The sequence below is a fragment of the Oncorhynchus masou genome, unplaced genomic scaffold (genome assembly GCF_036934945.1).
Source record: "Oncorhynchus masou masou isolate Uvic2021 unplaced genomic scaffold, UVic_Omas_1.1 unplaced_scaffold_664, whole genome shotgun sequence".
NCBI classification, from domain to species: domain Eukaryota; kingdom Metazoa; phylum Chordata; class Actinopteri; order Salmoniformes; family Salmonidae; genus Oncorhynchus; species Oncorhynchus masou.
The window spans coordinates 173,059-197,846 of record NW_027013085.1 but is presented as its reverse complement, the minus strand read 5'-3'; the positions used below and the strand labels follow the sequence as shown (position 1 = coordinate 197,846).

Genomic DNA, 24,788 nt, shown 5'->3' with positions numbered 1-24,788 from the left:
TATGAAAAGAAAGGCAAGCATTCTGTTAGATTAGTGAGATAATTTGTTGTTATTACTACCCCCCCCCCGGGGGGCTATGAACACCTGGAATTGTCCAACAATCCACTTTCTTAAAACGCACAAAGGCAGCATCTCAAATGGCACCCTAAATAGTGCACTACTTTGGACCAGGGCCCATATGACTCTGGTTAGAAGTAGTGCACTAAAATAGTAGGGAACACTATTGGGACGGAGCCAAGTGAAACAAGACTTCACACAGATGGAAGTTTCTGGAATCTTTCACCAAACGTTCACTTCAATAAGACAGCTGTTTCACACCTCTATTATCAGTCCAGTAACTGACTCTGGAGATTCTCCGATTGGACTAAAAGTACTGTCTCCTTGGTTACCAATCCCAACACACAGACCCAAATGAGCGAGTTGACTTTACCTTATCAAGCTGTCACGAGAGATGACCTGATGACTACTCTGGACGTGAAGAAAGTATCAACAACAACACAGACTTCAGGAGTATTTTGGAATGCAATTGTTTTATTTCATTTGTATGGAAACTAACAGGCAGTTAAATGACACCACTTCATTTACCGACTCCTTTGGCAGCTGAAACAACATGTCATTTCTCACTGTGTGTGAGTGCTAAACCCTAAATGTAGATTAGACGATACGTTGTGTGGATGTTCTTTCTAATTATAAGCATCCTTCTCTGACTTGGGTTTGCTCTGGGTGACAGTTGTCAAGAAATCAACAAAAAACTTGGTTTCTGGTGTTGGAGTTCCAGCCCCCAAACCAGCAGATTCCCCGTCCAACACAGCAGATGAAAGTTTGCCTGAAAAACAGAGAGACATCTTTCTTGTGACACCAAGTCATCCTGTGAAGTAAGAGTAGCTTCTCTAAAGTGGTGATATATGGATGTTTTTCCTAAAGATGGAGACTGAACGTTTGGCACCATCCCAGTACATACAGTAGCAAACCTCGAATTACTGGCTACATACAGTGCAAAGTATTCAGACCCCTTGACTTTTTCCACATTTTGTTACGTTACAGCCTTATTCTAAAATGGATCACATTGGTTTTTTTTCTCATCAATCTACACACAATAACCCATAAAGACAAAGCAAAAACAGGTTTTTATAAATATTACATTAGTACTCAGTACTTTGTTGAAGCACCTTTGGCAGCGATTAACAGCCTCGAGTCTTCTTGTGTATGACGCTACAAGCTTGGCACACCTGTATTTGGGGAGTTTCTCCCATTCTTTTCTGCAGATCCTCTCAAGCTCTGTCAGGTTGGATGGGAGCGTCGCTGCACAGCTATTTTCAGGTCTCTCCATAGATGTTCGATCGGGTTCAAGTCCGGGCTCAGCATTATGGTGCCAGCACCATGCTTCACTATAGGGATGGTGCCCGGTTTCCTCCAGACGTGATGCTTGGCATTCAGGCCAAAGAGTTCAATCTTGGTTTCATCAGACCAGAGAATCATGTTTCTCATGGTCTGAGTGTCCTTTAGGTGCCTTTAGGCAAACTCCCAGCTGGCTGTCATGTGCCTTTTACTGAGGAGTGGCTTCCGTCTGGCCACTCTACCATAAAGGCCTGATTGTTGGATTGCTGCAGAGATGGTTGTCTTTCTGGTTCTCCCATCTCCACAGAGGAACTCTGGAACTCTGTTAGAGTTCCCTGATTGGTCAGTTTGGCCGGGTGGCCAGCTCTGGAAGAGTCTTGGTGGTTCCAAACTTCTTCCATTTAAGAATGTTGGAGTCCACTGAGTTCTTGGGGACATTCAATGCTGCAGAAATGTTTTGGTACCCTTCTGCAGATCTGTGCCTCGACACAATCCTGTCTCGGAGCTCTACGGACAATTCCTTCGACCTCATGGCTTGGTTTTTGCTCTGTTCGACCTAACATAGACAGGTGTGTGCCTTTCCAAATCTTGTCCAATCAATTGAATTTACCACAGGTGGACTCCAATCGAGTTGTAGAAACATCTCAAGGATGATCAATGGAAACAGGATGCACCTGAGTTCAATTTTGAGTCTCATAGCAAAGGGTCTGAATACTTAGGTAAATACGTTTTTAAATTTTTAAATTTTATACATTTGCAAAACTTTTTATTTATTTTTTTTAAACTGTTTTTCTTTGTCAGTATTGGGTATTGTGTATAGATTTATGAGGGGGGGGGGGGTTATTTAATACATTTTAGAATAAGGCTGTAACGTAACCAAATGAAGAAAAAGGAAGGTGTCTGAATACTGTATGTTTCTATGTATGTCCCTTCTGACACTGAAAGAACAGGAAGTGAATAATTAACACTTGTTTTCTGTGTTTTTTATTTAGCCTTTACTCTGTTTTTTTGGGCCATGATGTCTGTGTTTTTTTGGCAAACTGATGATTTACATCGTCTTATTTTGAGTTTAGACTTGTACTCACCAGTGGAGGCGGTCAGAGAGGGGACATAGTTGGCCCAGAAGGAGCACTGGGCCCTGCGGAGGCCCCTGTGGTTGCTGAGGCCTGGCTCCACCTCCATATAGCTGTCCCCCTCAGGGTGAGACTGGAAGGCATGCCAGAGGGGCAGCGCCGCCTCGCTGAAGGCCACGCGGGACACACTGTGAGCCTGGTTGGGATTTCTGTTCACAAGGAGAAGACGTACAGTAAGAGACGTGATGTTCGCACGACTGTAAGTCACTTTGGAAGAAAGTGTCTGCTAAATGACAGATATTATATATTCTGACGCCTCATGCATAAGGCACTATTCTCCAGTCATGCAGATTGGTTTAGATGTACCAAACAATACAAAAAAACAACAATTGATTTAGATTGAAAAGGCAATACTATAAAGTATGGTTGGCGTTTATTTAAAGAAATGTATGTTTAATTTTTTTTTTTTTACCCGGACTTGATGAAGTTGGCCATGTAGGTCATCATCTGTAGGGAGAGGCGTCTCTCTGTGTTGGTGAACAGGTCGTAGGTCAGGGGGCTGTGGGGGAGGCCAAAGGCATAGTGGACATCCAGGGGTACTGACAGGTCAGCACTGAAATGAAAACAAATCACACACAAATAAACACTACATTATCATGCCACTTCCCTAGCAACACAGCAAAACAAATAAATAATACATTATGCCACTTCCCTAGCAACACAGCAAAACAAATAAATAATACATCATCATGCCACTTCTCGAGCAACACAGCAAAACAAATAATACATTATCATGCCACTTCCCTAGCAACACAGCAAAACAAATAATACATTATCATGCCACTTCCCTAGCAACACAGCAAAACAAATAAATAATACATTATCATGCCACTTCCCTAGCAATACAGCAAAACAAATAAATAATACATTATCATGCCACTTCCCTAGCAACACAGCAAAACAAAATAAATAATACATTATCATGCCACTTCCCTAGCAACACAGCAAAACAAAACAATTAAATAATAGATTATCATGCCACTTCCACAGCAAAACAAATGTAATAGTATTTCTGGACACAACGAGGTAGTCTGAGTTAACGCAAGTACTACTTGACTAGTAGTCAATGGTCTGGAGGCCTGGCCTGACCTGGCTGCCTAGTCCTCCTCACACCCAGTGATTACCTGGTCTGGGCGGTGTCCTCAGGCAGGTGGTACATGAACACATTGGATCTGGTGTTAGCTGCCCAGAAGTTGGCCATCTTTATGGTGGGACACACAATGAAGAGATCTCTGCACAGAGACACAGAGAGACAGATACAGAGAGACATTGTTGAGAAATGTAACACACTTCACATCATCGTTTCCCTTTTCTTTGTGGACAAAGACTGAGAGCAAGGATAAAGCAAGGTGTACCTATTCTGTACATGACAGGACAGCAGTTCACTGACAATCACTCACACAGTGTTGTCTAACAAACCAAGCATTTACATGTGTGACTGAGGGCCGTGAGTGTGTATGTTTGTGTCTAGAGAAGAGATGGTCTGTCTGGCTGCCACAGTGCCAGGCTAGTTACCTAAGACAAGGTTCCAAATTGCACCATATTCCCTATTTAGTGCACTACTTTCGACCAGTGCCTATGGGGGTTGTGCACTATGCAGGGAATAGGGTGCCATTTTGGGACATATCCCGTGTGTTACAGCAGGGCAGGTATTTACTGAGTGAGGACCACTCCTGCTGCAGCCAAAATACACTGATGTATCTGGATAAACAAGCAGTGGACCTATCTGCCTTTAAATGACAGGCGTTTTAAACTCTGGAGAGTGTCTAGTAGAACTCCTAGCATAGTGATCGTTTCAGGTCAGGACTCTTTTACTGAAATACATGTTGACATGGTCTTATTGTGAATGTGAGATATGCTGTTGTTTGTCTTCAAGGCATCGGTCGGTTGCTATCCTCAGCTAACCTCAGGTCCATGGGTGTGTTGTGTGGGTCAGCCTCAGCCCTGTTCCCTGCTATATTTGACACTAGTTATTATGTGGGTAAAGTGCAGTGTAGTAGACGCTGAAGAGCAGAGGCAGCAGCCACCGTACAGATCACTACCGAAGCCTGGATCAAGGGCATATACAGTATACAGAACATCTCTGTCAATACTGCAGAACTACAGTATACAGAACATCTCTGTCAATACTGCAGAACTACAGTATACAGAACATCTCTGTCAATGCTGCAGAACTACAGTATACAGAACATCTGTCAATACTGCAGAACTACAGTATACAGAACATCTCTGTCAATACTGCAGAACTACAGTATACAGAACATCTCTGTCAATACTGCAGAACTACAGAGACATACAGTATGTACAGAATCCATTGCATATAAGATAACAGAAATAATGATTGATCTTGAGTGAATCTGGGACCGTATTCATGAGCTGATCTACACTGAACAGAAATATAAAGGCAACATGTAAAGTTTTGGTCCCATGTTTCATGAGCTGAAATTCAAAATCCTAGCAAATTATCCAAACGCACAAAAAGCGTATTTCTCTCAAATTTTTGAGCATTTCTCCATTGTCAAGATAATCCATCCACTTGACAAGTGTGGCATATCAAAAAGCTGATTAAATAGTATGATCATTACACAGGTGCACCTTGTGCCATGGACAATAAAAGGCCACTTTAAAATGTGCAGTTTTGTCACACAACGTCGCAGATGTCTCAAGTTGTCAGGGTCAGTACAATTGGCATGCAGACTGCAGGAATGTCCACCAGAGCTGTTGCCAGAGAACTGAATGTTCATTTCTCTACCATAAGCCGCCTCCAATGTAGTTTTAGAGAATTTATTTCAATTGACTGATTTCCTTATATGAACTGTAACTCAGTAAAATCTTTGAAATTGTTGCATGTTGCACATATATCTTTGTTCAGTATAGAATCAGATTCCATCTATCCATTCATTTTATAACCCAAAAGGCAAAACTGGTCCGAGAACAGGATTCCTTCTCTAAGGCGCTTTATGAATTTGGGCCCTGACATACTGTTTTCTTATGGCATATTTCTGTTGAAAAGCTTGGTCTGCGCCACATGTCAGGGCCACGTTAAATTTCCGAACCACGGCACTAGTAGTTCTATTTCTGAATTGTTACATTATTTTCTTTTCTAAACACGCTGCTTCTAACACCCTCAGTAAAACAGTTCACACAGTCCTTCTAAATCCTCAGGTTATTTCAGTCTTCAGTCGGCTGGCTGTTTCCTTCCTCAAGACCACAAGTGAAACGCACTCTGTTCCAGCTCTTCATAGTTGTGTCCCAAATGGCACCCTATTCCCTTTATAGTGCACTACTTTTGAACAGGAGTCACAGGGCTCCCACAGGGCTCTGGTCTAAAGTAGTCCACTATATAGGGAATAGGGTGTCATTTGGAATGAATGCTCTGTTCCAGTTTGTCAATCACATTAAAGCAACATATAACAGTGTAAAGAGATCGATAGTCTAGCTATGAGTTTCCACTCACTCTGCACTGCACAGAATTCACTGCGTAGATTTCACTGCTGACCTTCAGAAAGTATTCATTGCATAGAACACAGTGCATAGAACTCACTGCATAGGACTCACTGCATAGAAATCACTGCATAGAAATCCATGTATGGCCTTCAGAAAGTATTCATACCCCTTGACGTATTCCACATGTTGTTGTGTTAGAGCCTGAATTAAAAATGGATTAAATAAAACATGCTCTCACCCATCTGCACACAATATCCCATAATGACAAAGTGAAAACATGTTTTTAGAATTTGTTACGAACTTGTTACTAAAATATATATGTCACTTACATATGTATTCATACCCCTTTCCTATGACATTCCAAATTGAGCTCAAGGTGCATCCAAAATCCTTTGATCATCTTTGAGATGTCACTACAACTTGATTGGAGTCCACCTGGGGCCAATTGAATTGTTTGGACATGATTTAGAAAGAAACACACCTGTCTATACAAGGTCCCACAGTTGACAGTGGATTTCAGAGCATAAAGCTATACCATAAAGTCTGAGGAACTGTCCGTCGATCTCAGAGATATAATTGTGATAAAGCATATCTGGGGAAAGGTATAAAACACTTTCAAGAGTGTTGAAAGTTTCCAAGAGCATCGGGTCTTCATTATCGGGAAGTTGAAAAAATATGGAACGAGCCAGACTCTGTCTAGAGGTGCCAGTCTGACCTAACTGAGCAACCAGGCAAGAAGGACCTTGGTCAGGGAGGAGACCAAGAACCCAATAACCACTCTGACAAAACTGCAGAGTTCCTTGGCTGACATGGGGAGAACCTACCAGAAGGACAACAGTCTCCACAGCACTTCACCAATTTGGGATTTATGGAAGAGTGGTCAGACGGAAGCCACTCCTGAGAAAATGACACATGACGTCTGGAGTTTGGAAACAGGCACATGACAGCACGTCTGGAGTTTGGAAAAAGGCACATGACAGCACGTCTGGAGTTTGGAAAAAGGCACATGACAGCACGTCTGGAGTTTGGAAACAGGCACATGACAGCACGTCTGGAGTTTGGAAAAAGGCACATGACAGCACGTCTGGAGTTTGGAAACAGGCACATGACAGCACGTCTGGAGTTTGGAAAAAGGCACATGACAGCACGTCTGGAGTTTGGAAACAGGCACATGACAGCACGTCTGGAGTTTGGAAAAAGGCACATGACAGCACGTCTGGAGTTTGGAAACAGGCACATGACAGCACGTCTGGAGTTTGGAAAAAGGCACATGACAGCACGTCTGGAGTTTGGAAACAGGCACATGACAGCACGTCTGGAGTTTGGAAAAAGGCACATGACAGCACGTCTGGAGTTTGGAAACAGGCACATGACAGCACGTCTGGAGTTTGGAAACAGGCACATGACAGCACGTCTGGAGTTTGGAAAAAGGCACACGACAGCACGTCTGGAGTTTGGAAACAGGCACATGACAGCACGTCTGGAGTTTGGAAACAGGCACACGACAGCACGTCTGGAGTTTGGAAACAGGCACACGACAGCACGTCTGGAGTTTGGAAACAGGCACATGACAGCACGTCTGGAGTTTGGAAAAAGGCACATGACAGCACGTCTGGAGTTTGGAAAAAGGCACACGACAGCACGCCTGGAGTTTGGAAAAAGGCACACGACAGCACGCCTGGAGTTTGGAAAAAGGCACATGACAGCACGCCTGGAGTTTGGAAAAAGGCACATGACAGCACGCCTGGAGTTTGGAAAAAGGCACATGACAGCACGCCTGGAGTTTGGAAAAAGGCACATGACAGCACGCCTGGAGTTTGGAAAAAGGCACATGACAGCACGCCTGGAGTTTGGAAAAAGGCACATGACAGCACGCCTGGAGTTTGGAAAAAGGCACATGACAGCACGCCTGGAGTTTGGAAAAAGGCACATGACAGCACGCCTGGAGTTTGGAAACAGGCACATGACAGCACGTCTGGAGTTTGGAAACAGGCACATGACAGCACGCCTGGAGTTTGGAAACAGGCACATGACAGCACGTCTGGAGTTTGGAAACAGGCACATGACAGCACGCCTGGAGTTTGGAAACAGGCACATGACAGCACGTCTGGAGTTTGGAAACAGGCACATGACAGCACGTCTGGAGTTTGGAAACAGGCACATGACAGCACGCCTGGAGTTTGGAAACAGGCACATGACAGCACGTCTGGAGTTTGGAAACAGGCACATGACAGCACGTCTGGAGTTTGGAAAAAGGCACATGACAGCACGCCTGGAGTTTGGAAAAAGGCACATGACAGCACGTCTGGAGTTTGGAAAAAGGCACATGACAGCACGCCTGGAGTTTGGAAAAAGGCACATGACAGCACGCCTGGAGTTTGGAAAAAGGCACATGACAGCACGTCTGGAGTTTGGAAAAAGGCACACGACAGCACGCCTGGAGTTTGGAAAAAGGCACACGACAGCACGCCTGGAGTTTGGAAAAAGGCACATGACAGCACGCCTGGAGTTTGGAAAAAGGCACATGACAGCACGTCTGGAGTTTGGAAAAAGGCACACGACAGCACGCCTGGAGTTTGGAAAAAGGCACACGACAGCACGCCTGGAGTTTGGAAAAAGGCACATGACAGCACGCCTGGAGTTTGGAAAAAGGCACACGACAGCACGCCTGGAGTTTGGAAAAAGGCACGACAGCACGCCTGGAGTTTGGAAAAAGGCACATGAAAGACTGAGCATAAGGCAAAAGATTCTGTGGTCTGATGAGACAAAAACATAACTCTTTGGCCTGAATGCAAAGCAATATGTTTGGAGAAAACCAGGCACAGCTCATCACCCGTCTAACACCATCCCGACTGTGAAGCATGGTGGTGGCAGCATCATGCTTTGGGGATGCTTTTCAGCGGCAGGGACTGGGAGACTGGTAAGTATACAGGAAAATATAGGAAGAAAATACAGGAAGAGAACCTGTTTCAGAGTGCAAACAACCTTAGACTGGGGGTGAAGATTTACATTCCAATAGGACAATGACTGCAAGCATAGAGCCAAAGCAACGCTGGAATGGCTTCAGAACAAGAATGTGAAAGTATTTGAGTGGCCCAGCCAAAGCCCAAACTTGAATCCCATTGAAAATCTGTAGAAAGACTTTAAGATTGCTGTTCACCGCCGATCAACCATCTGATTTAACAGATTTTGAGAAACTCAGCAAGGAAGAATGAGAGAAAATCTCAAAATCCAGATGTGCAAAGCTGATACAGACATACACAAGACGACTCAAAGCTTTAATCTCCGCCAAAGATGTATCAGGTGTGAATACAAGATAATGAATGTAATAAAAGTGAATGAGATATTTCTGTCTTTCATTTTCAATACATTTGTCATTATGGGGTATTGTGTGTAGACGGGTGAGGGAAAATATACATTTAATCCATTTTTAATTCAGGCTGTAACACAACATGTGGAATAAGTCAAGGGGTATGAATACCTTCTGAGGGCTCTGTAACTCACATATAGAACTCACTGTTTAGAACTCACTGTATAAAACTCACTGCATAAAACTCACTGTATAAAACTCACTGTATAAAACTCACTGTATAAAACTCACTGTATAAAACTCACTGTATAAAACTCACTGTATAAAACTCACTGTATAAAACTCACTGTATAAAACTCACTGTATAAAACTCACTGTATAAAACTCACTGTATAAAACTCATTGAACAGAACTCATTGAACAGAACTCATTGAACAGAACTCATTGAACAGAACTCATTGAACAGAACTCATTGAACAGAACTCATTGCTCTTGAACGTGAAGAGAATTACTGTAAAAGGTCAAATAAATGAAGTGAACTGAACTAATAACTGAACACACAGAACTGAACAGAGAATGATGTCTTGTGACGTGATTATTATTATGACTATACAGGAACTGTATAGTCAAATGGCTACCCAGACTATTGCCATTGATCCCCCCCTCTTCCACTCATTAAACCGCTGCTACTCTCTGTTGTCATCTATGCATAGTCACTTTAATTACTCTACCTACATGTACATATTACCTCAACTAATCGGTACCCCCCTGTATATAGACTCACTATTGTTATTTTTACTGCTGCTCCTTAATTACTTGTTACTTTTACTTCTTATTCTTATCCGTATTTTTTTGAAACTGCATTGCTGGTTAGGGGCTCGTAAGTAAGCATTTCACTGTGAGGTTTACACCTGTTGTATTGGGCGCATGTGACGAATACAATTTGATTGGATATTTATGCACTGAATTCAATGAATAAGAGTAAGGTATTCCGGAACTACATGAATACCGTATACAGTAGTGTGCCGAGCACATTTCTCACCTGGTTGCACTGTTAAGAGCCTGAGAGAAGAGATTGTAGCCAGCTGGAGAGGGAGAGTGCTGCATGGAGTAGAACCAGATAGCTGCAGCCTTGACAAACGCATTGGCTTCGTCTCCACCCAGAGAGTTGGACAGGGCTTCGTAGAATGCTGTTTTACTGTCAGCTCGCCCCTGGAGCTCCTCAAAGTTCTGTCGTCAAGACATTAGGGGGTGAAAGTAGAAGTTGGTGATATGAAACGTGGCTGAGTAGAGTAATACTACTCAATACTAATACGATGTGAATGAGGACAAACCGCTAACATACGAGTCACCTGCTGAGTTGAACTGGGAGTCTACGCATTAGAATATGTCCCACACTGTATGAAAAACAAAGAGCCATATTCCCCAATTCCATCCTGCAAAGCTTAATAAGCAGGTACACCTAAATAGACGGACGACACTAGTGGTGAATGTTCTCACCATAGAAACACAAAGAACGTCTTTGAATTATAGGATCTCCGGTGCTCACCTTGATCCTCTTGGCCCTGCTGATGAGTCCATCCTCTGCGGAGGAGCCCAGCAGGAGGTCAGCTCTGTGGAAGCCTGCATTCATCAGGGCCATGGAGGGTTTCCCCTGGACAGAGACCCCATCCACCACTGGACCCCAAGCCTGCAGGGGCCCGCTGACTGACAGCAGCTGAAACAGATAACATAGAATAAGACGGGGGGGTATGGTAGCGTCCCAAATAGCACAACATCTGGGACTATAAGGCTTCCTTCCTTAGTCTGTGACTATAAGACCAACAGTACCTCAGTCTGGGTCTATAACGCCAACAGTGCCTCAGTCTGGGTCTATAAGGTCAACAGTACCTCAGTCTGGGTCTATAAGGTCAACAGTACCTCAGTCTGGGTCTATAAGGTCAACAGTACCTCAGTCTGGGTCTATAAGGCCAACAGTACCTCAGTCTGGGTCTATAAGGCCAACAGTACCTCAGTCTGGGTCTATAAGGCCAACAGTACCTCAGTCTGGGTCTATAAGGCCAACAGTACCTTAGTCTGGGTCTATAAGGTCTACAGTACCTCAGTCTGGGTCTATAAGGCCAACAGTACCTCAGTCTGGGTCTATAAGGCCAACAGTACCTCAGTCTGGGTCTATAAGGCCAACAGTACCTCAGTCTGGGTCCTTGGCCTGCGTCTACAAGACCAACAGTATCTCAGTCTGGGTCAAAAAGACCAACAGTATCTCAGTCTGGGTCTATAAGGTCAACAGTACATCAGTCTGGGTCTATAAGGTCAACAGTACCTTAGTCTGGGTCTATAAGGTCTACAGTACCTCAGTCTGGGTCTATAAGGCCAACAGTACCTCAGTCTGGGTCTATAAGGCCAACAGTACCTCAGTCTGGGTCTATAAGGCCAACAGTACCTCAGTCTGGGTCTATAAGGCCAACAGTACCTCAGTCTGGGTCTATAACGCCAACAGTACCTCAGTCTGGGTCTATAAGGCCAACAGTACCTCAGTCTGGGTCTATAAGGCCAACAGTACCTCAGTCTGGATATATAAGGCCAACAGTACCTCAGTCTGGGTATATAAGGCCAACAGTACCTCAGTCTGGGTCTATAAGGCCAACAGTACCTCAGTCTGGGTCTATAAGGTCAACAGTACCTCAGTCTGGGTCTATAAGGCCAACAGTACCTCAGTCTGGGTCTATAAGGCCAACAGTACCTTGGTCTGGGTCTATAAGGCCAACAGTACCTTGGTCTGGGTCTATAAGGCCAACAGTACCTTGGTCTGGGTCTATAAGGCCATCAGTACCTTGGTCTGGGCAGCGTTGAGGTCCTGTGCTGGAGCTGCTCTCAGGCAGGAGCCCAGCTGTTCCGGGTCAGAGGAGAAGGAACAGCCCAGCTCCCGGGCCAGAGCCTCAGCCTGCCCCTGGGCTTTAGATACACTCAGCACTGAGGCAGGGGAGAACACGGAACCACCCTGGGGAGAGAGAGAGGAGGGACAGAGTCAGAGAACCACTCAGCACTGAGGCAGGGGAGAACACGGAACCACCCTGGGGAGAGAGAGAGGAGGGACAGAGTCAGAGAACCACTCAGCACTGAGGCAGGGGAGAACACAGAACCACCCTGGGGAGAGAGAGAGGAGGGACAGAGTCCGAGAACCACTCCGGAGACACCTGAAACCCCACCTTTTCAAGGAATACCTAGGATAGGATAAAGTAATCCTTCTCACCCCCCCCCCCCCTTAAATGATTGAGATGCACTATTGTAAAGTGGCTGTTCCACTGATGTCAGAAGGTGAATTCACCAATTTGTAAGTCGCTCTGGATAAGAGCGTCTGCTAAATGACTTAAATGTAATGTAAATGCAGAGTCAGAGAACCACTCAGCACTGAGGCAGGGGAGAACACAGAACCACCCTGGGGAGAGAGAGAGAGGAGGGACAGAGTCAGAGAACCACTCAGCACTGAGGCAGGGGAGAACACAGAACCACCCTGGGGAGAGAGAGAGAGGAGGGACAGAGTCAGAGAACCACTCAGCACTGAGGCAGGGGAGAACAGAGAACCACCCTGGGGAGAGAGAGAGAGGAGGGACAGAGTCAGAGAACCACTCAGCACTGAGGCAGGGGAGAACACAGAACCACCCTGGGGAGAGAGAGAGGAGGGACAGAGTCAGAGAACCACTCAGCACTGAGGCAGGGGAGAACAGAGAACCACCCTGGGGAGAGAGAGAGAGGAGGGACAGAGTCAGAGAACCACTCAGCACTGAGGCAGGGGAGAACACAGAACCACCCTGGGGAGAGAGAGAGAGGAGGGACAGAGTCAGAGAACCACTCAGCACTGAGGCAGGGGAGAACACAGAACCACCCTGGGGAGAGAGAGAGAGGGACAGAGTCAGAGAACCACTCAGCACTGAGGCAGGGGAGAACACAGAACCACCCTGGGGAGAGAGAGAGGGAGGGACAGAGTCAGAGAACCACTCAGCACTGAGGCAGGGGAGAACAGAGAACCACCCTGGGGAGAGAGAGAGAGGAGGGACAGAGTCAGAGAACCACTCAGCACTGAGGCAGGGGAGAACAGAGAACCACCCTGGGGAGAGAGAAAGAGGAGGGACAGTCAGAGAACCACTCAGCACTGAGGCAGGGGAGAACACAGAACCACCCTGGGGAGAGAGAGAGAGGAGGGACAGAGTCAGAGAACCACTCAGCACTGAGGCAGGGGAGAACAGAGCCACCCTGGGGAGAGAGAGAGGGGAGGGACAGAGTCCGAGAACCACTCAGCACTGCAAATGATTATTTATAGCTAAGCATTATTAGCTCCAAAATGGAATTACTTTTAATGTTAGAAATACTACATACCAATTGGTTGCACACATCTTTCAACATTTACATTTACATTTAAGTCATTTAGCAGACGCTCTTATCCAGAGCGACTTACATATTGGTGAATTCACCTTCTGACATCCAATCTTTTTGGCTGTTTTGTTGTCTGAAAGCTGCACTCAGATTATTGCATGGTTTGCTTTTTCCGTGAAGTTTTTTAAAATCTGACACAGCAGTTGCATTAATAAGGAGAAGTGTATCTATATTTCCATGTCTAACAACTGTATTTTCATCTACATTTATAGTATTTCTGTAAAATGACGAGGCTCTGCTATATCACCAGATGTTTTTGGAACTAGTGAACATAACGCGCCAATGTATACTGAGATTTTTTGATATAAATATGTACTTTATCAAACAAAACATATGTATTCTGTTACATGAAGTCCTATGAGTGTCATCTGATGAAGATCATCAAAGGTTAGTGATTAATTGTATCGCCATTTGTGCTTTTTGTGACTCCTCTCTTTGGCTGGAAAAATGGCCGAATTTCTGTGACTTGGCAGTGACCTAACAATCGTTTGTGGTGCTTTTGCTGTAAAGCCTATTTGAAATTGGACACTTTGGTGGGATTAACAACAAGATTACCTTTTAAAATTGTATAAGATACATGTTACCTGAGGGTAGGTGATGTGTCTAGTTACCTGGTAGTAGGGGTTGGTGACGTGTCTAGTTACCTGGTGGTAGGGGTTGGTGATGTGTCTAGTTACCTGGGGGTAGGTGATGTGTCTAGTTACCTGGGGGTAGGTGATGTGTCTAGTTACCTGGGGGTAGGTGACGTGTCTAGTTACCTGGTGGTAGGGGTTGGTGATGTGTCTAGTTACCTGGGGGTAGGTGATGTGTCTAGTTACCTGGGGGTAGGTGATGTGTCTAGTTACCTGGTAGTAGGTGATGTGTCTAGTTACCTGGTGGTAGGTGATGTGTCTAGTTACCTGGGGGTAGGTGATGTGTCTAGTTACCTGGTGGTAGGTGATGTGTCTAGTTACCTGGTGGTAGGGGTTGGTGATGTGTCTAGTTACCTGGGGGTAGGTGATGTGTCTAGTTACCTGGTAGTAGGGGTAGGTGATGTGTCTAGTTACCTGGGGGTAGGTGATGTGTCTAGTTACCTGGGGGTAGGTGATGTGTCTAGTTACCTGCCAGCCCTTGTCAGCAGTGCGATAGTAGGGGTAGTGTTTGGTGATATGTGTGTAGATTCCAGACAGGGTCAGCTGTCTGTCTGGTGCTGAAGAGATGGCCTGGACTATCAACTGGGCGTACGAGTAGGGAGGCTTCGATTCATCCTTGGGGCTGTCTCCGCCTCCGGACTCTCCGTGTTGCTCGGCAACGCCCCGCTGTTGCTCGGAGACAGCCTTGGCAGCGAACTCCGCAGCCAACTGGAGGTCAGATGTCACGTTGCGTCCATAGCGATAACCCGATGACCCCGCACGAGTTAGGAACACTGAGGGTCCCTGTCGGAGAGGGCAGCGGGCTGACCAGGTGTCGCAGGTCCTCGTGGTGCATTGTGGGAATGCTGATCTTGAGGGGGGAGATGTGTGGGAGGAGGGTGTTTACTTGAATGCTGTCTGGTCATCTATGAGCTTCAGCACTGTGGTGATTAGTCTGTCATCTATTAGCTACAGCACTGTGGTGTTTAGTCTCATCTATTGGCTACAGCACTGTGGTGATTAGCCTGTCATCTATTGGCTACAGCACTGTGGTGATTAGTCTGTCACCTATTGGCTACAACACTGTGGTGATTAGTCTGTCATCTATTGGCTACAACACTGTGGTGATTAGTCTGTCATCTATTGGCTACAGCACTGTGGTGATTAGTCTGTCATCTATTGGCTAAAACACTGTGGTGATTAGTCTGTCATCTATTGGCTACAGCACTGTGGTGATTAGTCTCATCTATTGGCTACAGCACTGTGGTGATTAGTCTCATCTATTGGCTACATCACTGTGGTGATTAGTCTGTCATCTATTAGCTACAGCACTGTGGTGATTAGCCTGTCATCTATTGGCTACAGCACTGTGGTGATTAGTCTGTCACCTATTGGCTACAACACTGTGGTGATTAGTCTGTCATCTATTGGCTACAGCACTGTGGTGATTAGTCTGTCATCTATTGGCTACAACACTGTGGTGATTAGTCTGTCATCTATTGGCTACAGCACTGTGGTGATTAGTCTGTCATCTATTGGCTAAAACACTGTGGTGATTAGTCTGTCATCTATTGGCTACAGCACTGTGGTGATTAGTCTGTCATCTATTGGCTACAGCACTGTGGTGATTAGTCTCATCTATTGGCTACAGCACTGTGGTGATTAGTCTCATCTATTGGCTACAGCACTGTGGTGATTAGTCTCATCTATTGGCTACAGCACTGTGGTGATTAGTCTCATCTATTGGCTACAGCACTGTGGTGATTAGTCTCATCTATTGGCTACAGCACTGTGGTGATTAGTCTCATCTATTGGCTACAGCACTGTGGTGATTAGTCTGTCATCTATTGGCTACAGCACTGTGGTGATTAGTATCATCTATTGGCTACAGCACTGTGGTGATTAGTATCATCTATTGGCTTCAACACTGTGGTGATTAGTATCATCTATTGGCTACAGCACTGTGGTGATTAGTCTCATCTATTGGCTTCAACACTGTGGTGATTAGTCTATTTCAGGAGTGGAAAAATGTGGTGAAAAACAAGTCACAACTTCCCCATTAGTGAGGAAGTGACTAGATGAGATCAACAAAAACAGATTGGCAGGATGACTAGAATAGACTGATGCGCTGCTGCTTATCACCGTTATACAGTACCGTAGCATCATGCTAAGCTAATTCAGGCTATATTACATTATAATTCCGGCTATATTACACCAAATATTGGTTATATTAGGTATAACGACGGAGGCTGCTACAGACTGGTAGGGTAAGTCTATCTGAGGAAAGGGTGATGATATCCACATGCTAAACTGGAGAATACCAGTGCTGGGCTAAATCGCGAGATAAAGGAATGAGAGGCAAGCACACATAGCACTGCTACTTCCCAGCTCTTTATTCCTGCATCCAAATGATCAACAAGGCTCTCTGACCAGACATGGGGAACATCTGGACCAGCCCAGTCGCTATGCCAGGGAATGGAGATGACACCAACACCAGCTCTGATCCCTTTCTGAGAAGTAAGTCTCTCTGGTTAAGGAAGTCTGTATTTTGGTAATGATCGTTTTATTAATGAAAGGATTCTGTTAAAAGGGGCAATCTGGGATTCAAATTTGTTTTGTATTCTTCAAGAATCAATGTCTATAAAACTATTAATTTAAACGCTTGGAATCGCAGATTGTCTCTGATGGGAAATGGTTCATTTGATGTAATATTTTAAGTAAGGGTGGAGTGACTTGGTTTCATAAGCTGTACTGGCCCTGTACTGCTCTGTGTATGTGAAAACATTTGCATAATTTCACCCAAAATAAACAAGGTTCCTCTCATGCAAACTGTGGCCAAACAACTGCAATTTTCAACATTTTGTTTACCCATTAAATTGTTGGGAGCATATATGCAGTGTACTGTATGACTTTCTGTTGTAGACGGTTTACTATTCCATTAGTCTGCACCTCTACCAACATGGGTGTGTCACCTCTTGCTTTTTACTGGACCATTATGCAATATAAAACACATTTCTTCATTAAATGAAATAACGAACAGCATCCTACTTCCCTACCCCTCCACAACATGTACTCATATCTAAAAAAAAATAACAAAAAAATATCTTTTTTAAATATTTTTGTAATAGCATCAGTGTGTGAGCATTCAGCATCTTGAAATGACCGTCCAAGAGCTGTTGACTGAATGGAAAAATAATATAATCTTCATCTGATATGGACGACCTGATAACACTTTTGCTTTCGCTGTGATTGGCAGATACTGTACAGATGTACTCTCTTAATTTGATCACCCTGTTGTCGCAGATAATTTTCCTTTGCAGAAGGAAATGCAAATTGTGGTCTATACAAGGTTTAAAAAGGCTTCTTAACATTTGTAATTTCCACTTCAAAATGTCAGACTTCATTTTTCTTAACCTACAATAAAGTCCATTAATTATAATCCACATAATAATTTACATTTCCTGCTGCTGCAGGATTATTTCCCTGCTGTGAGAAACTGGTCAAATTGAGATAGTACACCAGTACACGGCATTTGGAAAGGTGGTCACAGGCAGCTGATGTATTGTGCACTGAAGTCCACAAGCGAAAGGGAAAAGGGTGAGAGGAGGAGAGAGAGACGAGGTGCAATGAGTTATACAACTTCCAAAGGAATCATGTTGTTTGTATGTGGCTGCTATGAAAGTGAACTGTTTGTATGTGATCAGGGGTGTATTCATTCCGCCGATTCTGTTGAAAAGATTTCTTAAACGGAAGCAAAAGGAAAGAAACGGGGATAAATGCACCTGAATTTGTCCAATAGAAACTCTTGTTTACAACTGATTTACACTCTAGATCAGCTAGATGCAGGCAAGAGTGTGCAAGGGGTTAATGAATGTGTTACTGTCTGTCACATTTTCTCTCGACCTGTGTGCACCTACCATTGTAAACTTTAATTCATAGGCTAGGTTGTAGCAACCTCATGATGGGTATAGGGGAAATTAGAGTATCATGTAGTAGCCTAAACCTATCAATGTTACATTGAGCTGGGTGAATGGAATATGAATGACAGTCATCCAATATGCTGTACAAAAAAATATATATATATATATATATATATATATATTTACTCTTCTCTCCAGACAATGATACCCTGAGAGTCCTGTCTGACTACACCTCTGCAGATGTCAGTGAAACCCTGGTAGTCTTGTCTGACTACCCCTCTGCAGATGTCAGCGTGCCTCTCTTCAGGATAGGAGAGAGACTGAGACTCCTGGCAGAGTGAGTGACTGAACCCAACTGAATCTAAGAACTAAGAACTAGTCCCTAGATAGTGCCCTACTTTTGACCAGAGCCCTATGAGTCCTGGTCAAACGTAGGGCACTATCTAGGGACAAGGGGGCAATTTGGGACGCAGACCTAATCTTCCACATTCTCTCCCTCAACACAACACCACCTCCTCTAAGAGCTGATCTGTTTGACTAGACTGAGAGAGACAGGGGTCAAATCTGACCAATTCTACTTTTGACCAGAGCCCTATTGGTCTATAACAGTTAACTAAATAAGGAATAGGGTGCTATTCGGGACTCAATCTCCTTCTTCCCTTTCTTCTCTTCTGTCAGGGAGGGTTACTGGTGGAGGGTTTCTTCTGTCCAAACAGGATATGAGAACTACATCCCCAACAACCATGTGGCCAAGGTCTATCACGGGTAGGTGAACTCACACTAACCTACCTGACACTGTCAAGGTCTATCACGGGTAGGTTAACTCACGAATACTAACCTACCTGACACTGTCACAGTCCACTGTCAAGGTCTATCACAGGTAGGTGAACTCACAAACACTAACCTACCTGACACAGTCCACTGTCAAGTCATCTGCCTCCTACATCAAATCACGTTTAAATCCCCCAAAAATGTGCCAAATACAACAGGTGTAGTAGACCGTACAGTGAAATGCTAACTTACAATCCCTTAACCAACAATGCAGTTTTAAGAAAAATAAGTGTTAGGTAAAAAATAAAAATAAATAGATACGTTTTTAAAAATTAAAAATTAAAAGATATACTAACCTAACACTTTCCTAGTCCAGTGTCGGATGATAGCTGACGATAATGGTTTAAGGCTTGGTATTCTGAAAAGGGGAAGGCGATAGCATCTATGATACCATTATGATTAAAACAGCCAGTGGTCATGTTTCAATCGTTCTTCATAGCTGGTTGTTTTATGTGGGTTCTAAGGCCATGAAAATACATGCTTTATGAACATGGTTGATTGGTATTCTGTATTCATTTAGCTGGTTGTTTGAAGGGGTGGCCCGACCCAAAGCAGAGGAGCTGCTTCGTCTGCCTGGAAACAGAGCTGGCTCCTTCATGATAAGAGAAAGTCAAAAAGGTGAGTGGCCAAGAGACAGACGTCTGGACCGTAACTTAAATGGAATTGTGGTGCCCCTTGTGGTGCCCCTTGTGGTGCTCCTTGTGGTGCCCCTTGTGGTGCCCCTTGTGGTGCCCCCTGTGGTGCCCCTTGTGGTGCCCCTTGTGGTGCCCCTTGTGGTGCTCCTTGTGGTGCCCCTTGTGGTGCCCCTTGTGGTGCCCCTTGTGGTGCCCCTTGTGGTGCTCCTTGTGGTGCTCCGTTTGTAGAGCATGGTGCTCGCAACGCGATGGTTGTGGGTACGCAAGCAACAACTACTGTAAGTCACTTAGGATAAAGGTGTTCGCTAAATGTCCTAAATAAATGGTACATATAAAAGCTGGAGTTATAAACTTCGACTGCGGGACTGCCGATAGATTCTCTCACAATCAACTACTAAAATGATCAACCAAAATCAACCAACTTTAAAAACAGATGTAATAACGTCTTGTTTTTCCCTGCCTGTGTGGTGTTGTAGGAGTGTATACCCTGTCTGTACGGCACAGGGTTGTGGTACACTATCGTATTATTCGCCTTCCCAACAACTGGTACTACATCTCTCCTGGTCTAACCTTCCAGTGTCTCGAGGACCTCGTCAACCACTACTCTGGTAAATAACAATCCCCTGTGACATGATCATGGACATTTAGTCCAAATCTATTCATCGTAAACCTTCTACTTCACTTTTTGTAGATTTTTTTAATTTTTAAACAGAAATTTAAATTAGTCACCCCCCCCTTCATAATCTGTGAAAGGGTCATGATTAAAGTAGTCACCCCCCCCCCCCCTTCATAATCTGTGAAAGGGTCATGATTAAAGTAGTCACCCTCCCTTCATAATCTGTGAAAGGTTCATGATTAAAGTAGTCATCCCCCTTCATAATCTGTGAAAGGTTCATGATTAAAGTAGTCATCCCTCTTCATAATCTGAGAAAGGTTCATGATTAAAGTAGTCATCCCTCTTCATAATCTGTGAAAGGGTCATGATTAAAGTAGTCATCCCTCTTCATAATCTGTGAAAGGGTCATGATTAAAGTAGCCATCCCTCTTCATAATCTGTGAAAGGGTCGTGATTAAAGTAGTCATCCCTCTTCATAATCTGTGAAAGGGTTGTGATTAAAGTAGTCATCCCTCTTCATAATCTGTGAAAAAAAAAATGTAATAAAGAGTTTTTTCCCGGGACACCAACAAATCTGCTGAACATTACAATCTGACATTAAAGTGAAACACATGTAGACTCCATGTGAATCTATTTATAGGAACCATGAGCTGATAAGTCTACTATTATTATAAAGGTTGGAACTATTCATTATTTTTTAACTTGTGACACCACCGGTAGTTATCACTTTCTAACGTGGAATTATTGACTCTTTCAAGCCGCACCAACTCCAACGCACTGCAATGCTGCTATACTACATTCACTAAGTGGAGTCATACGAGCTGTATAGTGTGGTTGAAGTACATTGCTGATGTTGGCTATTTTGAGGATGTGGAAGATACTCAGCTCCGGTGCTCTCCTTGTGTCATTAATGTGTCCTTGTACATTTATATTTTAGTCACTGTGTATGGTTTCTGGTAGCTCACTGGTTATAACCACATGAGAGCTGCGTATGGTTTCTGGTAGCTCACTGGTTATAACCACATGAGAGCTGCGTATGGTTTCTGGTAGCTCACTGGTTATAACCACAGGAGAGCTGGGTATGGTTTCTGGTAACGACAGTGGCCCCTCCTCTTTGACAGATTGTGCAGACGGCCTGTGCTGTATTCTCACCACCCCCTGTCAGGCTGTAACCAATGGCAACCTCAACCTGGCCTCCCAGGCACCCCCTGTGGTGATGCACAACAACTTCGACTGGAAAGACGTCAACAGGTACCTCTTTCTCTAACGTTGACCTCTTTCCCTTTCTCCCTGCCTTCATCCCTTTCTCCCTGCCTTCATCCCTCTCTCCCTGCCTTCATACCTCTCTCCCTGCCTTCATCCCTCTCTCCCCGCCTTCATCCCTCTCTCCCCGCCTTCATCCCTCTCTCCCCGCCTTCAGTCCCCCTCTCTCCCCGCCTTCATCCCTCTCTCCCCGCCTTCAGTCCCCCTCTCTCCCCGCCTTCATCCCTCTCTCCCCGCCTTCAGTCCCCCTCTCTCCCCGCCTTCAGCCCCTCTCTCCCCGCCTTCAGCCCCTCTCTCCCCGCCTTCAGCCCCTCTCTCCCCGCCTTCATCCCTCTCTCCCCGCCTTCTTCCCTCTCTCCCCGCCTTCAGCCCCCTCTCTCCCCGCCTTCAGCCCCCCTCTCCCCGCCTTCAGCCCCCTCTCCCCGCCTTCAGCCCCCTCTCTCCCCGCCTTCAGCCCCTCTCTCCCCGCCTTCAGCCCCTCTCCCCCGCCTTCATCCCTCTCTCCCCGCCTTCTTCCCTCTCTCCCCGCCTTCAGCCCCCTCTCTCCCGCCTTCAGCCCCCTCTCCCCGCCTTCAGCCCCCTCTCCCCGCCTTCAGCCCCCTCTCCCCGCCTTCAGCCCCCTCTCTCCCCGCCTTCAGCCCCCTCTCCCCGCCTTCAGCCCCTCTCTCCCCCGCCTTCAGCCCCTCTCTCCCCGCCTTCATCCCTCTCTCCCCGCCTTCAGCCCCCTCTCTCCCCGCCTTCAGCCCCTCTCTCTCCCCGCCTTCAGCCCCCTCTCTCTCCCCGCCTTCATCCCTCTCTCCCCGCCTTCAGCCCCCTCTCTCCCCGCCTTCAGCCCCTCTCTCCCCGCCTTCAGCCCCCTCTCTCCCCGCCTTCAGCCCCTCTCTCCCCGCCTTCAGCCCCCCTCTCTCCCCGCCTTCATCCCTCTCTCCCCGCCTTCAGCCCCCTCTCTCCCCGCCTTCAGCCCCTCTCTCCCCGCCTTCAGCCCCCCTCTCTCCCCGCCTTCAGCCCCTCTCTCCCCGCCTTCAGCCCCTCTCTCCCCGCCTTCATCCCCTCTCTCCCCGCCTTCAGCCCCTCTCTCCCCGCCTTCAGCCCTCTCTCCCCGCCTTCAGCCCCCTCTCTCCCCGCCTTCAGCCCCTCTCTCCCCGCCTTCAGCCCCTCTCTACCCGCCTTCAGCCCCTCTCTCCCCGCCTTCAGTCCCCCTCTCTCCCCGCCTTCAGCCCCTCTCTCCCCGCCTTCAGCCCCTCTCTACCCGCCTTCAGCCCCTCTCTACCCGCCTTCAGCCCCTCTCTCCCCGCCTTCAGCCCCCTCTCTCCCCGCCTTCAGTCCCCCTCTCTCCCCGCCTTCAGTCCCCCTCTCTCCCCGCCTTCAGTCCCTCTCTCCCCGCCTTCAGTCCCTCTCTCCCCGCCTTCAGTCCCTCTCTCTCCAACCTTGTTTCTCCCCATCCATCTGTATCTGTCACGACCCCTCTCTGGGAGTTTCATGGAGTCTGACAATTACATATATGTTTGAGCTTATTTTTGAGTTTAGCTTTCAATGTACTTTATCAGTGATAGATAACAGACTAACGCTGCATCATATCTATTCTAACCTCAGCTCGGAGCTGACAGACCAGCCTCATCGTTACCCCGGCAACAGAGACTCTATGATCAGCTTTGGCTTGCGGAACACAGTCTCCTCCTACATGTCTCTGGGGGACATGAGGAAGGAGAGGAAGAGCAGCAGCTGGAGGAGGAATAAGAGGAGGAGCAGTGTGTGTGTACCTCCCGGTAACGGTCACGGACTCAGCACTACAGCACTGGAAGAGGAAGAGGAAGGGATGTACGCACAAGCCATCCTCCTGAACTCTTAAGACTGGATATGGCCTTAAATGTATAGAGAGGACATATCCTGCAGTATAGAGAGGACATAGTGCTGTATAGAGAGGACATAATCCTGCTGTATAGAGAGGACATAATCCTGCTGTATAGAGAGGACATATCCTGCTGTATAGAGAGGACATAGTGCTGTATAGAGAGGACATATCCTGCTGTATAGAGAGGACATATCCTGCTGTATAGAGAGGACATATCCTGCTGTATAGAGAGGAACATATCCTGCTGTATAGAGAGGACATTATCCTGCTGTATAGAGAGGGCATTATCCTGCTGTATAGAGACGACATAATCCTGCTGTATAGAGAGGACATATCCTGCTGTATAGAGAGGACATATCCTGCTGTATAGAGAGGACATATCCTGCTGTATAGAGAGGACATATCCTGCTGTATAGAGAGGACATATCCTGCTGTGTAGAGAGGACATATCCTGCTGTGTAGAGAGGACATATCCTGCTGTGTAGAGAGGACATATCCTGCTGTATAGAGAGGACATATCCTGCTGTGTAGAGAGGACATATCCTGCTGTATAGAGAGGACATAGTGCTGTATAGAGAGGACATATCCTGCTGTGTAGAGAGGACATAATCCTGCTGTATAGAGAGGACATAGTGCTGTATAGAGAGGACATATCCTGCTGTGTAGAGAGGACATAGTGCTGTGTAGAGAGGACATAGTGCTGTATAGAGAGGACATATCCTGCTGTATAGAGAGGACATATCCTGCTGTATAGAGAGGACATAGTGCTGTGTAGAGAGGACATATCCTGCTGTATAGAGAGGACATATCCTGCTGTATAGAGAGGACATATCCTGCTGTATAGAGAGGACATATCCTGCTGTATAGAGAGGACATATCCTGCTGTATAGAGAGGACATATCCTGCTGTATAGAGAGGACATATCCTGCTGTATAGAGAGGACATATCCTGCTGTATAGAGAGGACATATCCTGCTGTATAGAGAGGACATATCCTGCTGTATAGAGAGGACATATCCTGCTGTATAGAGAGGACATATCCTGCTGTATAGAGAGGACATATCCTGCTGTATAGAGAGGACATATCCTGCTGTATAGAGAGGACATATCCTGCTGTATAGAGAGGACATATCCTGCTGTATAGAGAGGACATATCCTGCTGTATAGAGAGGACATAGCATACTGGACTATGCCGTGAACGTGGAAGTAAAACTGTGATGACGGTCACGCTGCATAATCAGTGACATTCCGACCATTAATCACAAGGGTGTTACTGCATGACAGCCTAAACTAGTTGTAAACAGCTGGAATGGTCAAGACCGTTACTGTAACAGCATTATTTACACACGAGGGCTTAGTAACACATCCACAATAGCCCTATTTAGCGCACTACTATAGT

The 24,788-nt window shown here is 45.8% G+C and overlaps 2 protein-coding genes and 1 pseudogene across 2 annotated transcripts in view; 1 reads left to right on the top strand and 2 right to left on the bottom strand.

The window, feature by feature from the left end:
- Positions 1-527: 527 nt before the first annotated feature.
- The window catches only part of LOC135536785 (thyroglobulin-like), a 103,192-nt gene continuing 78,931 nt past the window's right edge, over positions 528-24,788 (bottom strand). The window contains exons 45-51 of the mRNA XM_064963016.1: positions 12,062-12,229; positions 10,778-10,945; positions 10,271-10,458; positions 3,596-3,703; positions 2,884-3,024; positions 2,424-2,620; positions 528-826 (exon numbers count right to left, since the gene is read on the bottom strand). Coding sequence (XP_064819088.1) covers positions 684-826; positions 2,424-2,620; positions 2,884-3,024; positions 3,596-3,703; positions 10,271-10,458; positions 10,778-10,945; positions 12,062-12,229 — 1,113 coding nt within the window. The 3' untranslated portion in view covers positions 528-683. The remainder of the gene's footprint in view (positions 827-2,423; positions 2,621-2,883; positions 3,025-3,595; positions 3,704-10,270; positions 10,459-10,777; positions 10,946-12,061; positions 12,230-24,788) is intronic.
- On the bottom strand, positions 14,037-16,439 carry LOC135536800 (uncharacterized; annotated as a pseudogene).
- Positions 16,408-23,458, top strand: LOC135536783 (src-like-adapter). The gene is made up of 7 exons (XM_064963014.1): positions 16,408-16,790; positions 18,392-18,530; positions 18,872-18,958; positions 19,545-19,642; positions 20,136-20,267; positions 21,397-21,526; positions 23,132-23,458. Exons 1-7 carry the CDS (start codon positions 16,709-16,711, stop codon positions 23,385-23,387), a joined length of 924 nt encoding a protein of 307 aa, XP_064819086.1. The 5' UTR covers positions 16,408-16,708; the 3' UTR covers positions 23,388-23,458.